The sequence below is a fragment of the Ambystoma mexicanum genome, chromosome 5q (assembly GCF_040938575.1).
Source record: "Ambystoma mexicanum isolate Mex_15411 chromosome 5q, UKY_AmexF1_1, whole genome shotgun sequence".
In the NCBI taxonomy this organism is placed as follows: domain Eukaryota; kingdom Metazoa; phylum Chordata; class Amphibia; order Caudata; family Ambystomatidae; genus Ambystoma; species Ambystoma mexicanum.
The window spans coordinates 251,847,671-251,865,257 of NC_090933.1; the positions used below are offsets into that span (position 1 = coordinate 251,847,671).

The 17,587-nt window shown below is 47.5% G+C and overlaps 1 protein-coding gene across 3 annotated transcripts in view; it reads right to left on the bottom strand.

Annotated features, from left to right (window-relative positions):
- LOC138497355 (cytochrome P450 2J2-like) overlaps positions 1-17,587 on the bottom strand; it is a 503,127-nt gene that overhangs the window by 309,135 nt on the left and 176,405 nt on the right. For all 3 annotated transcript variants that reach the window (XM_069620767.1, XM_069620769.1, XM_069620768.1), the window contains exon 4: positions 15,983-16,143. In XM_069620767.1, the coding sequence (XP_069476868.1) occupies positions 15,983-16,143 (161 nt within the window). The remainder of the gene's footprint in view (positions 1-15,982; positions 16,144-17,587) is intronic.

Here is a 17,587-nt window from a genome sequence, read left to right on the forward strand (position 1 = left end):
CTGCAGCATGGTCTGCACCAGGTAAGCTTGCAGCATGGTCTGCATCAGCTAAGTTCTACTCTATGAGCCTGGCGCCTATGGCGCCAGGACGGACTCTCCATATGAGCCTGGCACCATAGGCGCCAGGACCGCACCCAAACAGACCCTAGCAGGGGCTTTTGGGCTTGCTCAAAATAACTTGATGCCTGCTTCCGGGGTTGCTGGACCTGGTCTGGTTCCCCAGGTGTAGGCATCATGACATTAGCAGATTTACCTGAGGCATTCAATGAAATGTCGAACTACCTGAAAATAAGCCCCCTAGGGATTGGGTGGCTTGGTTACACGGACAATCTCCTCCTGTTAGTTTCTATTGGAGACCAGCCGGTGTATAGCCTATCAGTTCTAGAAGTATTTGCGACGAAGAAGGGGCTTAAAATAAATCTAAGCAAGACAAAGGCGATATTCTTCTCAGGAAAAAAAAGCTGCGTACTGCATAAAAATCTAAAGTGGACTATTGGTGGTCAAAAAAAAAAAAAGGAAAAGAAAGACATTTTTGAGTGTTATAGATATTTGGGAGTGATTTTAGATTAAAACCTATCTTGGAAACAGCAGTGGACAGACATCAAAACAAGATGCATGAACATCACTATGACATTATGTCATTTTATTGGAAAGCAAGCAGGGATCTCTATTAAGACTATATTGTTATTATATGAAGCACAAATTGTATCTTGTCTTTTTTTTTTTTTTTTTTTAAACTTTTAATTTTTGCTGACAGAGCCAAAAGGCATACACACACATCCGAGCAATAGACACAAATTCGTTGCATATACAGATGAATACAGAGCATATAGCAAAATTATGGTAACAGCGGTTGAGTAATAACATATCACAGAGCACCGGGATGCCGAACAGCAATAGTGACGTTAGGAGGATTCATCCGCCGAGGAAGTGTCATTTAAGCTAATCAAGTAGCTGTTGAATGCAGACCATATGTTTCGAGGACGAGAACTTACTGGGAGCATACCCAGAAACTCCTCCTCACAGTTTCGGGACCAGGTGAGTAAATTTAACCATTTCTGGAATGTGGGGGGGCTGGGGTTCTTCCAGCTTTGTAGGACACACTTTTTGGCTATGATACAGCTTACATTTAAGAACTTAATAATGTCTCTCGCTCCCCCGGTCTGCCACACTCCAAACAGAACCCCCATTGGATCAGGGTCCACCTCAGTATCAGTGATCTCAGACAGTGTCTCTATGACTTTACTCCAGAATGTGGCCAGTTCCGGGCAGTCCCAAAACATGTGCAAATGGTCAGTCCCAAAACATGTGCAAGTGGTCAGCACCCTCCGCAGCGGGGGCACAGCCGAGGATCGGAGCAAGCAAACCTTGACACTTTACCTGGAGTGAAATACAGCCTGTTGAGCAGTTTATATTGTATGGTACGGTAGCGGAAGTTTAGGGACACTCTGCTAGTATGGGAACACATCTTCTCCCACTGTTGATCAGTAAGTACCAGTTCCAGCTCGGAGGCCCAGTCATCACGGGCCCTGGACGGAAGTGGAGAGGGCGAGGTCAAGAGGAGCTTATATAATGAGGAAACCACCCCACGGGCGCCACCCGTGTTGGCGATGTAAGCAATCGCAGAAGAGTCCCGGGGTTCAATGGGGAAGACAGGCCATGCATTTCGGAAGGCAGCGCGGAGTCTGTAGAACTGCAGGAGCTCCAGAACGGAGCCCGAGTGCCCCGGCCTCCACGTCTGCGGTGTTCTAAACTGTCCCTCTGGATATTAAAAAAAAAAAAAAAAAAAATCGGTAAGGGCGCGGTATCCCAGGGCCTCCCAATGCGCACCGCGCCAGAGTGCCATAGGAATTGAGCAAACAATTTATGCAGGTTCGTAAAGTATTTCCTACCCGGCCAGACAGGAACATTACCAAATATGTACAACAACTTGGGTAGCAGGATCATTTTTACCAGCGAGAGTCTGCAGGCCAGTGATAGTGGAAGGGTACGCCAGCGCGTGATTTTGGCCTCGGCTTGCTCAGCTACTGCCTGGTAGTTGTCTGCTAGTAGCGATTCTTTGGCGAGGGACACCTGGACTCCCAAGTACTTAATCCCAATCGGGGACCAACGGAGCGGGTACTCGGTGGTGGGCTGCATCGTGGAGCTAGTGAGGGGGAGGATCTCAGATTTCGTGTAATATATAGTGAACCCCGAATATGTGCCTATGCGGGTGACATCACGTAAGATCGGGTCCAGATAAACAGCCGGGTCTCTTATAAAGAGTAGTACATCGTCCGCATACAGCAAGATGATCTCAGGGGAGTCCTTCAACCGCACCCCCCTCCGCGCATGCCGCTCCCTGACGTAATCGGCCATCGGCTCGATTGCCAAGGCGAAGAGGATCGGGGAAAACGGGCAGCCTTGTCGGGTACCTCTAAAGAGAGGGAACAGACCGGACGTCTGAGAGTTAACTCGCACCCTGGCCACCGGGGAAGTGTACAGTAACCTAATGTATGCTATCATATTGGGCCCTACCCCCATATTTTCCAAGACCAACCAGATGTATTTCCAAGACACCATGTCAAATGCCTTCTGGGCATCCAGTGTGACCGCAACCGCACTCGCCCCTTGGTCAATACGTGCCATGATGTTAAGCAGTCTCCTAATGTTGTGGGATGTTGATCTTCCGGGTACAAAGCCTGATTGATCATCGTGGACCATGTATGACATGACCGGGAGGAAGCGGTTGGCAATCACTTTGGCGAAGATTTTGGTGTCCAAATTCATCAGTGAGAGGGGCCTATATGATCCACACTCGTTAGTGGGTTTACCGGGTTTGAGCAGGACCGTGATGGTGGCTTCGCGCAGCGAAGGGGGAAGAGTGCCCAGCCGAAGTGACTCGTTCCAAACCTCAAGCAGCTTGGGAGCCAAGATGGCCACGTGCTCCTGGTAGAACTCAGCTGTCAGCCCGTCGGGGCCAGGCGCTTTTCTTTTAGGGAATTTAGATATAGCCTCAACTATTTCATCCAGCAGGATGGGGGAATCCAATTGGTCCCTGGTAGCGGGGGAGACGATAGTCATGGGGATCTGCTCGAGGAGGTCGCGCATTTGGGACTCACTGTGCTCGGGGGGTTGGGTGTACAGCTCTGAGTAAAAGTCTGAAGACCTCCAGAATATGTTGGTCAGACCACCGTTCCGACCCCAGGCTGTCCTTGATGCAAGTTATCTGGGTTTGGCCCCACTCACCCCTGGCCAACGTAGCCAGTGTCCTGCCAGGTCTGTCCCCATCTCCATACCTACGAGCCGCCTGTGGGCGACTGAAGTATTGGACTTCCCTGGTGGCTTGTTCATTAAAAAATTGGAGTTCCTTGCTGCTCTGGGATAGAGTCGCGGGGTCAATAGATGTAGGATGAGCGCTCTCAAGTTCGCGTAATTTGGCTTCAGAACGGCAAGGGCAGCCCTAATGGCCTTGAGGGTTCCCGCCTCGCTAGATATGGACATTCCCCTGATGAAGACTTTGAAAGCTTCCCACCGGACCCCTGTAGAAGTAGATTGAGGTGTATTAAGTTCAAAGTAGGACTGGATGTCGGACAATATATCAGCCTTAAATACTATGTCCTGTAAGGCCAAGGACTTGAAACGCCAAGAGTTAATTGTAGGGGCAGGCACACCCAAGTCTATAGAAAGCCGGATTGGTGAGTGGTCCGACAGGGTGCGCGCCAATATTTGAGTTTCCAACACCCTCCCCAGCAAAGAACTAGACAGGAAGACCATATCAATTCTGGAGGAGCTGTCATGCACCGAGGAATAATGAGTATATTCCCGCATCTGCGGGTGCATTACCCGCCAGGGGTCCCGAATGTCAAGGGCAATGCTATGTGCAAGGAGCTTGCGTGCCGCATAGGAAAGGAGTCTGGGGGCCGTGCCAGTTCTGTCAAGTGTGGTATCTAAGATAAAGTTCATGCCCCCCCCCCCAAATGATCTGCACCCCTACGTATCCCAGCAGTATGGAAGCAATCCGGTCAATAAAGTCGGGAGAGTCCACATTGGGGCCATACGTATTAACCAGCAAATAGTCCCTGTTCGCTATTGCGCAATGTAGGATAATGTACCTTCCCTCTGGATCGATGTAGCTCTTATGGAGTACAAACTTAAGTGACCTGTGGATCATTGTCAATACCCCTCTGGCGCGATTTGAATAAGCCGTGAAGTACCTGTGTGGACCCCATGCAGGTGCGATACACCTAGCTAGCGGGCCCCCACAGTGTGTTTCCTGCAATAGTAATATCTTGAAACCATGTCTGTTGGCGTGGGCTATGATTTTGCGCGCCTTGGTGTAGTTACTTAAACCCCGGATATTCCAGGACATCACTGTTGTGGACATTACAGGAGACTAAGGTACATCCCACAACCGCTGTAGAAACTTACACAGTGAATGAAGGGAGCCCCCACGAGGGTGCCCCGATGTCGTGCGCTTTGCCAAACCACCCTTGTCATTTACAATATTGTTACCCCAGACCCCAACCATACCACCCCCTCCCTCACTGCCCACCCATAACGTGCAGTGGAAATCACCCCCCCCCCGGATGCACATGCCAACAACTAACCCGACCATCACCAGGAAGTAAGGGTCGGTGGGCGAAATCCAATAGGGATATGCCCTTTCCAGGACCCAACTGGGGCCAACTAGCAGTAGCATCCAATAAAACATGAACATTGCAATTGCAGTGAGGTGCGCTGTTGCCGTGTGGACGGCTACTTAAACATTGCGTAAGACAGCACAAGCTGTCAAATAACAGGTTCCTGCGGAATACAGAGTCTTTGTAGGGTCCCAACGCTAGTCTCCAGCACCCAAGCCGGGCCACGGCCCGTAAATAGATTCAGGGTACCCAGACTGCATGATCGATGATAGAGAATTGCCATTGACCCATGCACATTGAAGGATTACCAGTTAGGTGAAGCAGTGACAGACTAAGCTACATCTGGTCAGTCAGCGCCGGCGTGGTCAGGCACCGGATTGTGGAGTGGTATGTGAGCCTCGATGAATTTTGCCGCTTCATCCGGGACAGTGAAAAAGTATAGTTTATTACTATGAGTAATTTTGAGACGTGCCGGGAACAATATGGCATACGGGACATTGCGTTCTCTAAGCAGTTTCTTAACCCCGAGGAATTGGCACCGCTCCTGCTGCACCGCAATTGAAAAGTCCGGGAAGATCCTGATGGTGTGGGACTCATGGCGCAAGTCTCCCCTCTCACGGGGCAGCCGGAGGATAAGGTCTCTGTCCCGATAGTTGAGGATCCCGGCAATGATGGGCCTTGGGATATCCCCCGGCTTGGGCCGCGGAGACAGGGCCCTGTGCGCACGCTTGACAGTAAAGTACGGTGAGAGATTCGGGTTGCCTACTAGATCCTTGAGTAGAGCTTCAACGGCGTCTTCCATGCGGCCCTTAAGTGCGTTCTCAGGGACCCCGATTATACGTAGGTTATTCCTACGGGAGCGCGATTCTAGATCGTCACACTTGGCTCTCACGCTCTTCATGTCGCGCGACAGGGAGGCGACGGTATTCTGCAGAACATGGATCTCGTCCTCGTTCGTGGATATCCTACTTTCGGCCTCTGTAATTCTGGTGCCTGCCTGGTCCATTCGGGTTTTAAGAGAAGCAACATTGGCGTTAATGTCGTCCAATTTTTCGTGAAACGAGGCGAAGTTCTTGGCCATGGATTCCATAATTGTGGTCAGATCGGGAGTGTCACTTTCCGGGTCCTCCTGCAAGGACGATGCGTGTCCCGTCTCCTCCCTCGGGACTGATTTGGCAAATTTGTCCATGGCTCCCCTCCCAGTGGCCCCCTTGGCTTTATTTGGCATTGTGGGTAGGGACTCAGATGGCGGAGGGCACTAGGGCAGACAATGGAGGGGGATGAACACCCAAGGGATTCAAATGATAGAGAACCACGGGGGCAGCACCAGTGGCCGCCCGAAGATCAGATTTCGTGTGGCAGGGCTCGTAGATGCAGCAATTAGAAGAAGGCGAACAGCCTAAGGATCAAAGCAATGGCGGACCTCGAGCACTACACCTACGGCGGCGGCATGGGCAGATTATGGCAGCAGTGGAGTCAGGCAGGCCGCAGCCAATATAGGAAGCATGGGGCCACGCAGGAGCCAGCAGGAGGAGGCAACCAGCGCCAAGGAGCGAGTGGTGTCCTGACGAAAAACCAAGCGGTTGTAATATAGGGGTTCACTTCCAGTACGTTCAGAGAATACAGAGCAGATTCAGTTTGCCAGATGTTCCCGGCGGAGTGGGGGGAAGGTGCAGGGCCAATGCCTCTCTAGTTCAAAGATGCCACAGCCTCAGGTCGCCCGCACAAGATGGAGGAACCCAGTGCAGGCCGGGGTTCCAGTAGTGGGAGGTGGAGCAGCAGTCAGCGTCCAGGGACCCCAGGGCCCCCACAGGGGCAAGCAGCGCCGGCGCGACACCCCACCTCAGGGTAGGATGAGAGGGTCAGGCCTCCCACGAGCAGTTAGACAGGGGGATGAGGGCCAGCACGGCGTACCACGAGTGCCGCAGCACGGGCCACCCCACCACCCCCACTCCTCACCTATCAAAGTCCCCAGCCCAGGAGCGTGGGCTGCATGACTCCAGGGCAGCCAGGATCCAGCTCAGCCGCCTCCCGCCGTGTTGAGATGTGCGCTCCGGCGCTGATTGCAGAGAGAAGTGGGGGCGCGCCCCAGTGCAGGCCCCCGCGGCGGCCTCCCCACAGCCCAGGAAAGTGGGCCGCGTGTTTTCCAAGGCCAACCAGGCTCCAGCGCAGCCACCGTACTTGTAATGAGCGCTCCGGCGCTGAATGCAGGATGAGAAGTGGGGGGTGCACTCCGGCGCAGGCCCCCGAGGGGTCCCCCCTCAGCCCAGCAGAGTGGGCCGTGTGTTGTAAGGCAACCGGCTCCTGCCCAGCCGCCGTGCATGTGATGAGTGCTCTGGCGCTGATTGCCGGGGGAGAAGTAGGGGGTGCGCTCCAGCGCAGGCCTCCGCAGGGTCTCCCTCAGCCCAGGAGATCACGCCGCGTGTTCTAAGGGCAGCCAGGCTCCAGCCCAGCCGCCGTGTTGGGTTGAGCGCTCCAGCACCGACTGCAGGGGGAGAGGAGGGGGCGTGCTCCGGCGCAGGCCCCCGCGGCAGCCCCCCGCACGATGGCGCACTCCGGGGGAGCCGCCGCCTCCGATGTTGAAGACCCGCCTCAGGTGTTCAGACGCGGCCGAGCAGCTGGAGCCCCCAGGTGGGGACGGGCACACAGATACCGCGCACCGCGGTCGCCACCCGCCACGGATGAAGGAGGGCAGGGAGGGGGAGGCGTGAGCCGGACGCCAGCCGAGGCTTGGCACGCCAACAGTCAGCCGGCCCAGGGGTCCCGTTTGTAAGCTTCCCAGGGCCGATTCGGGCCGGGACTGCAGCAAAGCAGACCGGAGGGATGTGAGGTCAGCTCCACCAAATATCACTCTGTAAAGGCAAAAGGACCCGCAGTTGATGGCGGATTTCAGGCGGAGCCACACGGAGCTAGAAGACTAAGCAGCCATCTTGGACTGCTCAACAGCGCCACCAGCAATTGTATCTCGTCTATTGTATGGAGTTGAGATCTGGGGTACAAAACTAATACATGAATTGAATAGATTTGAAGGTAAAATTCAAAAAAATCTATTTCGAATGCCGAAAGCCTTACCCAGTGAATATGTTATTTTAGAATGTAATCAGATGCGGATTTGTAAGGTCATAGATTATAGATCTGCCATCTGATATACAAAGCTATCTCTCTTAGCTAATGGGACATTGATGGTGGACATGATTAAGGCCTTAAATGTAATAGAGTCTAACAAGGTATTATATACACTTGATCTGATGAAATCTATCAGAAATGGGCGAAAGGGAATGCAATTAGTTGGTTGGCATACTCAACGGCTAAAGTAAAATACTTGCTGAAAAAAGAGATGCAGGCTATTGGACAAGAGAGAGACATAATATAGTTACCATAGAAAAGTAACAGTGGGATGTTTTTACAGCATAGAGGGAATACCTCAGGTATCCCGACTTACTTGAGTGCATATCCGATGCTAAAACAGTCCAACGCTATTTAATCTTAAGGTTTAATATGTCTGAATGCTTAGAAATTATGGGGACTAGATTTGGTATCCTGAGAAAGGATAGATGGTGTTGATTATGTGGGACGGACCACATTGAGACAGCGAAACATCTTGTCTGTGAATGTGGAATTCTATGTGATATTAGACTAAAATATGTTAAAGCATACGATAATAGCTGTGATTTAAATAATGTGAATGAAATGTGGGAGAAAGTTTACAAGGTCATGATCTTAATATTATCTAGCACATGATGAATTTTTCTGAGCATTGTATGGTAATTCTTAAACAACTATCCCATGATTTTTTTTAACTAAGTTTTAAAGTTGTTTTGTGAGCCTGGTATTTTGTATTCTAATTTTTACATTGTGCTTAATGTTATGTATGTTGCCATGATGATATTAGAATGTCAGATGTAAAGTCTAATTTGGCTATATGCATATTAAATAAATAAATTCTGTTTTCACCAGAAGGTATAATGTGAAAGGAACATACTGCCCACAGAAAGAGCACGCTTGTTTAAAAAAGTGCTATATACCACTAAACCGCATTCCACAGCACCCCTCACGATTGTGTGCCATGGAACAGTGCTTCACAGAAAGTTTACATCATAAGCCACTGAATATAGGCTTTGAATATTGTTCAAAGATTAACTATAATTAGCTATTGTGACAAAGGTGTTGTGGAGAATTCTCATAAATGGCTGATTTCACTTACCCAATGAGTCCCTCAGCAGCATTGCTGGATTTCTAGGGTTTATCTTTTTTCACCTTGTAAGAGTGCGAGCCTTTTCCCCACTCTTGCATGTGTTTTGCTGTGTGTGTTTTCACTTTTTGTGTGATCTTGGGCACTGGAGCCTCACCTACTCCATGGCCTCATATTTTTCATGTGTGTAACACAGCACCTTCAATGCAGTGACACAGGGTTGTCTTTTAGACTTCCCCCTGACTCCATTTTCTGGGGCTGACTACTGTTCCCCAGAAAAGGTAAAGTTGCCATTAACTTTATTTTAGTCACTTTAAACCACAAACCCAGTGCACCCCATCTTACATGGAGTATTGGAAAGGGTTCATTCTTATCCCTTTTTGCCTGTGTCTCTTGGAGCATTGTTTCACTCCCTTTACATCAAGACTTGGCTGGTGGAAGTGGTAACTACCTTAACTTTTCTACCGTGGTTATCTTACATAACCATGGTATTGTTTTAGGCTATTATATTAGCCTCAAACATGAACCTGCTTGACCAAATACATTTTATTTTGGCTCCGGCTGGGTTTATTCACCATTTCTTTTTGTTAAAGTCTTTCTCGTGTTTTACTTTGCGCGCCAAACCGGGGACGATTCCTTTGCACGCCGTCTTTTTGCGGGCTTCTGCACAGAAGCCCTCCTCAAGGCACCTGAAAGTCTGGGTAGGCAGGATGTGAGGGAGGGATCTTCGGACCCCTTCCATGGGTTCCCTTGGTAACCCAAGTCGCACTCCTGTTTGATTGGCTGAGGGGACTGTCCTTCCCAGGACAGCCACCCTGCTGTGTGATTGACAGCCAGGCCGTATGAATGGGGCGAAAACTGCATGAAAAGCAGGTCTCAGAGTCGCCACTGGAACGAAAGAACCAACGAGGAGCTGATGGAAGAGGACCCCTACAACGACTGAACCGCCCGGTGAAGCCCTGCTGCAGGTCCAAATCTTCAGAATCCGACGACAGAGAAGATCCTCCAGGAAACATCTTCTCTTGAGCTGGTGGGACCAACCAGTTCACCCAAACTGCAAGCCAGGACCCCTCTTCTGGTCCAATTCGCTGCACAGAGCTACAGTGGGCCGGATAGCCAGGAAGGTTGGACCCTGCTTGGGTTTTAAGGAGTGCACCTTTTATTCGTTGCTTTGCTCTGCTGCTGGTTTCTTCCCGGGGTAGTGCAGGACCCTCCAGTCTTCCTGCTTCTTGTCAGTCTGACAGTCGCTTCAGGAACCATGAGCCTGCAGGAGCTATCAGGAACGTCTGCCTCAGCTATAGCTTCCTCTCCGTTTTAAGGTACTGTGCAAATCCGGTTGTTCGTTTCGTTCAACTGTGGTGAAAGTGTTTGAAATCTTTCTCCAATCCGAGGGCTTGTCCTCTTCTCTTTGAACTAACTTTTCTATCAACCAACCTCGTCTGGAATCTGTGCCACGAACTTTACCGCGAACTACCCTGAACTGTGTGATCTTGAGCAAAAGACTTTTGACCCACTGGCTTTGGCCCCAAGACTTTTTTACCTGATTCTATCACAGTAGTTCCTCTTGTTCAATTGCCCTGAGTACTTACCTGTTGGTGTGATTCAATTCCTATTAACTGTATCTTTCCCTCCCTTTTAAATTGCTGGAGTGCCATTTTGCTCCTACTTCATTTTGTGAGCTTAACTTGTCTGGAATTTAAGGGAAGTGGTGTGGTGTATTAAGAGTGTGATTTTTAGACTGATAATAATAGTGTAATGTTATACAACTGAAGAGTAAAATAAATGTATATTCTTTTCCTTGAAAACCTTGAGTCAGTGTTTGCCTGATTCATAGTAAATGCTGTCCTTTGTGTAACTATCTGATACTGCTCACTTACTCTTGAGATAAGTCTGCCTGCTCCACCATCGCTACCACTTTAACTGTGTAGTACAGGCTTGTACCAAAGGTTAATTTGTACTGTCACTTGTAGTCTTAATTGTGTGTGGTGTTCCCAAAGGGTACTGCATATAATTCTGCCTAACAAAATGCACACAGCATTTGCAGAATATATCGCAGCATGTCGTCCATTAATACAGAAAGAAATGTATAGCGATAAAACCCTTGACATAAAAGCGTGTGTCCGCAACTAAACAGTCAAAGAGAATGGACGTATGTGCTGGACATTAGGTGAGGCGCAAAGGGATTCAGACAATGAGTTCCAACTGTTGGCATCTTGAACAGAAAAGCTTCCTCCCTCTGCTGACTCGAGCTAAAATAGAGGAAGAAAGAACAAAAGATTGAGAGTTTTGGGGATGGGGACCAACTCTCAACCTTGGGCAGGAGGCTTAACAGGGTAATTGCCAGATCCAGTCCACTCCAGTGGTGGGGTGTGGCAGATGGGAGGGCTTCAGTCCCTGTCCCTTTGACATGTGCCTGATTAAATGTTCAAAGTACCACATCTTCTTGCCCCAGACCGGTTGTTTTGTGCAAGCGTGGTCACCAGAGTCCTATTCACTGGGCCGGTATGCAAGAGGCGGCAACAAAGGACACATAGCAAAAATGGAATGGCGTGGAGCTCAAGCACGGGGCCGACCATAAAGGCATGGTGGGCAGACCTGAAGAAATGGACATTGGCCGAAACGTCAGTGTGGACTAGAGCCCTATAAAGGGGTGAGATTGCAGCCAACATACTTGCATGGAACTCGTTAATACTGGAACTGTTTGAACACAAAAGGAATGGTACAAGCGACCCCAGCGGGCCGGAGGATTGCTGATAAACTGGCAGTAATGAGGGGGGTGAGCCCTCACTGAGTAGGGAAGCTGGCTGAGGAGACCCAACTCAGACAATACAAGACCCTGGGGGGTACAAACAAGTGACGATACAGAACACTGAGGGCATGGGCGAGGGAGGCCACCGAAGTGCACCAAGAAAGCAGATAATTAAGAGCGGAATCCCAACATGAAGTGCCAGACTGTGTGTGATGTTTGTTGCTGTTGGTGGTTACATTTTGTAAAACAAAGTTCATAAAAAAAAAAAAGAAATTATGGTCAGTGGCAGCAGAGTCTTTTCTCAAGGGCGAGTGATTGTCATTACACCAATCACAGGTTTTCTAGCCTCTCGAAACCTCAAGACATTAATTAAAACATCCAAAACCTGAATCTACAGGAAGTGCAAGCGTTGTTCAAAAATAAACTAATGAAAGTTACATTGGTAATTGAAATAGAAACTCAGCAAAACCTGTCCCTGTGATAATCCAGATAGGCATTTAACTTTATGTAGCAATCCATGAATGGTTTGTCCAACATTTAATTACTGTAATAATTATACCTCAGTTGATACTCTGTTAACCAACCTCTGAAGGATGCTAGCCAATAAGATAGCTTGGTTGAATACGTGTTGCTGCAATCTGTGCGTGATCTGTAGGCTGCAGGTTCGAATCCCGGCAAGGCCAACTCAGCCTTTCATCCTTTCGAGGTCGATAAAGGACTACCAACTTTGGTTTGGTGATAATTGTGATAAATATTTACTATGTACAGCGCTTTGCCAAAAGCGCTATATGAATACCCATTTGACCATTAGTATAGAGTCCTTGCCTCTCTACACTCTTGTATCATAACATTGGTATATCATTAGGTAGTAATAGCTACAGGAAATGAGGACTTTCATTAAACATCAAAAGACAATTCTGCTATCGAACCTCAAAACACACAATACAATTCATGTTTGCTTTACTATGTAATTGGCTAGGTTTTTGTGATTTCAACATTTAAATATATACAAGAGAGATCAAATGGCCACACCTTAGAGAAATAATGGAAGTTGTATTCTGTCACAATACAGAAAACTGCTGCATAGTTAAGATTTCCATCCAGTTTGTGCACACGTCGCTGGAAGTCACATACATTTTTCTCTCTTGCAAAGGAGAAAAGTAATTTTTACTCTATTAAAATCACATTTACTCAAAGTTTAAAAATAGGGAGTAAAATACTCCCACCTCAAAATCTTATCTGGAGCACTGGGTAATGTTCTGTACTCTACAGTCAAAGAGGAACACATCCCTTTGGTTTGTGATGACTCACATAAAACAATGAGGAACTTTGAATGGGGGAGAGAGAATCCTACGCAGAAAGCGAACCTCCAACAGGAGGACGTCCTGGATGGGCAGAGCAACGTTAGACTGGGGAGCCAGCGGTAACGTGGAAAGTGATCGAATCGCTAACCAGACGACAGAAGGCTGGCGTCCTAACCGGCAAAGAAGCCAAGGTTGAAAGACAAACAAAGATGGTTAAGCGACCGTCTTGCTTGGTGGCACCACCACACAGAAGCTGTGGTGGGCCTGGGGACAATTAACTGACACCGAGACCAGACTGCAGCAGAGAGATCGGATCCCCGATCTCTGCATGAGAAGTGCTTTAGTTGCTATGCAGCGGAAGGGAAGCAAATTCTCCCACAGAGGTAATGCCGTTAAGAGGGGCGAACCATGGTATCAGAAGCTGGGAAAACTAGAAGGGTTACAGTAGCCAAGAAGACCTGAACGGGCAGATGCTCCATGGAGTCCCTAATAAAGCAAGCCTATCAGATGGCCAGAGGGTTATTGGTAGGGTTAGCTAGCTATGGACTTAGACCAGCACTCTTAGCTTTAGTTTTGTTAGTCAGGGAACTTCCCTCATAGGTGTAGGGCTAGATAGGTGTTTTTCTTATTATTTAAATAAAAACCCTTGAAAATGTAATAACTTAGTCCGATTCCCCCTTCTGTTTCATCACACTACTATGATGAAGCAGGTTTTGGAGGCTGGGGGAAGAACTTAGATACTCAGTGTTTTCCAAGGTCCTGGACGCCACGGTTGTTTATGCCCTCAGATTCATAAAAAAAATGAAAAGGTGCAAAACAAATAAAAAAAATGTTTTCGGCCTACTCCCATTCATTTTCTCATAGAGAAAATGTCCAAATTTGAGCAAGCGAAAGCGCAAAAGCCACTGGATGGAATTAGACCAAATAAGAAACAACTTGGGCACGAAGCACTGACTTAATATCCGGGACAGGCTTGGGGTTATTCTGTGCAGTAGTTAAAATATTTAAACGTGTAAAGGGGTGCCCCTTTATCTGAAAAATATAGCTACATCCCCCATGCAGCAGAGTAGCCTTTCAGAAATGAAAAGCCACAATTTCTTTTTTGTTAGATTCAAGCGATTACTGCAGTAATATTGTGGAACACAAAAAAATGAAAAGTGAAATAGAAGCTATTTGGAGAAGGCAAACACATCAGACTAGAGGTGTGGAGGGGGAGGGGGGGATGGCATCATGTTATGTTGGGGTTGGTCTGGGGTGCCAATTACAGTTTGGACGTGTCTGCATCATGGGGGTGGGGGGGATACCAGGGAATCTCTCTCGCAAGATTACTGCGGTAATAACGCAAGATGCGCTTGTAATGAAAATGCGTCACACAAAGCAAAAAGAGTAATGGGAAGGGGGGAGAAATTGAAAACAACTGGCCCGAAGGCCGTGTGTCAATTGGGCCCCAAGGAAACCAATAAGTGGAACGTGTACATCCGTGGCCACCACTTGCCATGGCTTGTTGCCCTTGAATAAACTATGGTAAACTAAAACCCTTGAAATTCATTGAAAAAATGTTAATTAAGGGACAGTTAAGATGATCGGATTTAATTAATCCCTTGAAATTCAGCAGATGTGGGAAGTGATGATCATCTTAACTCAGCGTCCCTGCTGTTGCAAAGCCCATGAGCATAGACATGAAGAAATGTACAGTTGCCCCGTCCCATCCATATGGACCGAATAACTTCGGACAGACAAGATGAGGCTAAGAACCAATGCACCACATTGAAATTTTGTATTTTTTAAACACTACAAGAGAAGTATAAGACACAGAACCATACACTAAACATAAAATGTGTCTCTTCCCATTTTTATCCCGTACCCTGCTTTTTCCATCTTCAGGTGGTGTACTTTAATGACAAAAGAGTCTACGCTTTATGAAATTGTGGAACAGCACACTACACAGTGCTGTGAAAATCGCCCCTGAAGAAAGTGGTGAAACTAAATACAGACCACTTGAACCGGTAGGCCAGACCCGACCTTTGACAAAAAGAAATCCACCATTAGCATGGTAAAAGGTCAACAATTTATCCTCTCCTTAGTAACAGAAAGGATGGAAATGCACTCCACAAACACTACCACAATGAGTTCAAAATTATTAGGACTCAACAGTGTGTGGGGTAGAATACCAATGTATCTCGGTCCGTTAATGATTTTGAAAAAAAGAGTTTGGTAAAAATGTTAGTAGATTTCTTAAACATCTGCTTTTTCAAAGAAAACAAATAAAATTGAAATTATTTCATTTGTAAAACAGAAGACATGTTGTTATTTTGACATATGCCTCTTTAGTAATTTTCAGTAATTGTGAAGATAAGTGACAGGGCAAGTCTCTTTACCTATCCTCTCACCCTAGATAAGCGGACCATCAGTGCAACCTATGGGTAGAAAACACAAGAGGGTTTAGTTTAGTACGAGGGCAAGATAGGCAGGAGGCAATAAATGAGCATCAACTCCAGTTGGAAGACATTGGGCCTCATTACGAGTCCGGCGGTAACCGTGCCTGAGATTCTGTCAGGTTACCGGCAGACTCGCATTACCATTCCGCCTCCGTGATTCCCGGAATAACCGTGGCATTACGACCCCGGTGACCCGGGAATTCCGGAGGCCGAATTCAGTAAATCCCCATTCCCATCGAGTCCTATAGGACTCGATGGGAATGGGGAAGTGGAAACGCCGGCACCATCTCGTGATGGTGCCAGCGTTTCCACGTCCACCTGCAGGCGGGTGGTGTTAAACACCTCCCGGCTGCAGAACTCGAGATCACCCGGTCCGGAAACAACGGTGGTGGCAGGTTTACCACCACCGTTATTTCCAGACCGGGTGACTCGTAATGAGGCCCATTGTATGCCTATGTGTTCTGTGTAAAGCACTTAGGATTAGGCACTATATAAGTAACATCATTAGATCCTAGGGGTCATCAAGGTGGGACGGAGAGTTAAGATGATCATCACTTCCCACACCTGCTAAATTTCAAGGGTTTTGCTGCGTTAAATCTGATCCCCTTAACTGTCCCTTAAGTAATGTTTTTTTTCAGTGAATATATAATTGATAAAAAAAGAAACTGTCTGCTCACCCTGCCCAACACAGTGCCTTGGAAATATGCGATTGTTTCAGATCCTTCAAGCAGCTGGTGAAAACGCACATCGTCAACAGGAAAACAGTGCCCAAAAACCACAGCAGAAATCACATTAGAAACGCAGGTGTACATTGCAGACTTCGGATCCATCGGGCATTCTGCAAACATGGGAGGCAAAGGAGAATTAACAGGATCTCTGTTTTTTGCAACCATTTCCCTATATAGCCCACACTGAAATGCACTATGTCAACAGGAAAATGAGCTAGAATGCAATTAAAACAGAAATATGAGCTACATATTAACATGCAACAAACATATTTCTAAAGGAAACTGAAGTGATCAGAATTTGCAATAACAGTAGATTGGTAGGTTCACAACGTCTGACAACACTCAGTTCTCACTGCATATAACAGATTATCACACAGACAGATTGTACATAAACTCGTTACCATTCTACAAACACCCACTCCATGCGAACACATTACGATACACACACCTACACAGAACCCACAGAACTCACATTCCTCCTATTGGACATGCATGCACAAAAACCCTACAACTGTTCCTTCATGATGTAATGTCCTCTTTCTATTGTTAATGTTGGGAAAGGAGACCCCGTCCCCGTTTAGTTGTTGTGTTGTCGGTTGCAACTCCCATGTTGAGGTAGGCAGAGCTCCCACCCGTACGCCAGTTCGCACCTGTGAATTGAATCAGGATGTTTTTCTTACTGCACGCAAGGTTTTCGAAAAAGCTACATTTCCCATCAGCTTTTGTAGTTCTTTGGCCTACTTCCGGTCTAACCCGCACAAACGCGCCAGCGCGAAGGGGGAAAGACGGTCTGTGCCGGTCCGTGGCCGCATGTGGTGACGTGGTGACTCTGCCTGTCGAGATGGGTCTACAGGAGGTACTAACAGCAATTGGTGCTGCGAGAAATATCTTTACTAATCAACTCGGAAAGATGCCATCGCCCGTAAGTGTAAGTACCCTCATAACAACCACAAACTCGGAGCTTAACTCCTTGTACACAAAGGACGTTTGTTTTAAACCTCAAGCACACCCTTTATTACAGGGTATATTGATCGAAAATGTTACAAACAATTTAGAGGCAGATAAACTGCTTCTTGAGTGTCACAAACATCAGTGTCTAAATAAAGCAATCAGTGCAGCATATACTACGATTGATAAGTTATACAATGCACGAAAGAAGAGGGATTAGCTACTAAAAAAACCCATCGACAGAGAATCAGTCCACAAATTTAGCCTGTAAAATTAAATATACTCCAGAGCTCTAAGTTAGTATACTTAATACTCGATCACTGTACAAAGATGCACAATGGATACATGATAGGATCATTGAGGTAGGCATAGATATATTCTGTATCACCAAGACATGGCTTAAATAACCTATAGGCCCTACATGCGATATGGCAGTTCCAGAAGGATATGCAATTTACTTTGCCAATAGAGAATCCGGTCAAGGAGGAAGAGTGGCAGTTATTGCTAGAAACTCCATTCTCCTGTTCCCAGGTAAATCTACATGCAAGGGCAGTGAAATTCATATATATATGATACATTACTCACCGTAATCGTATTTCTGATGCT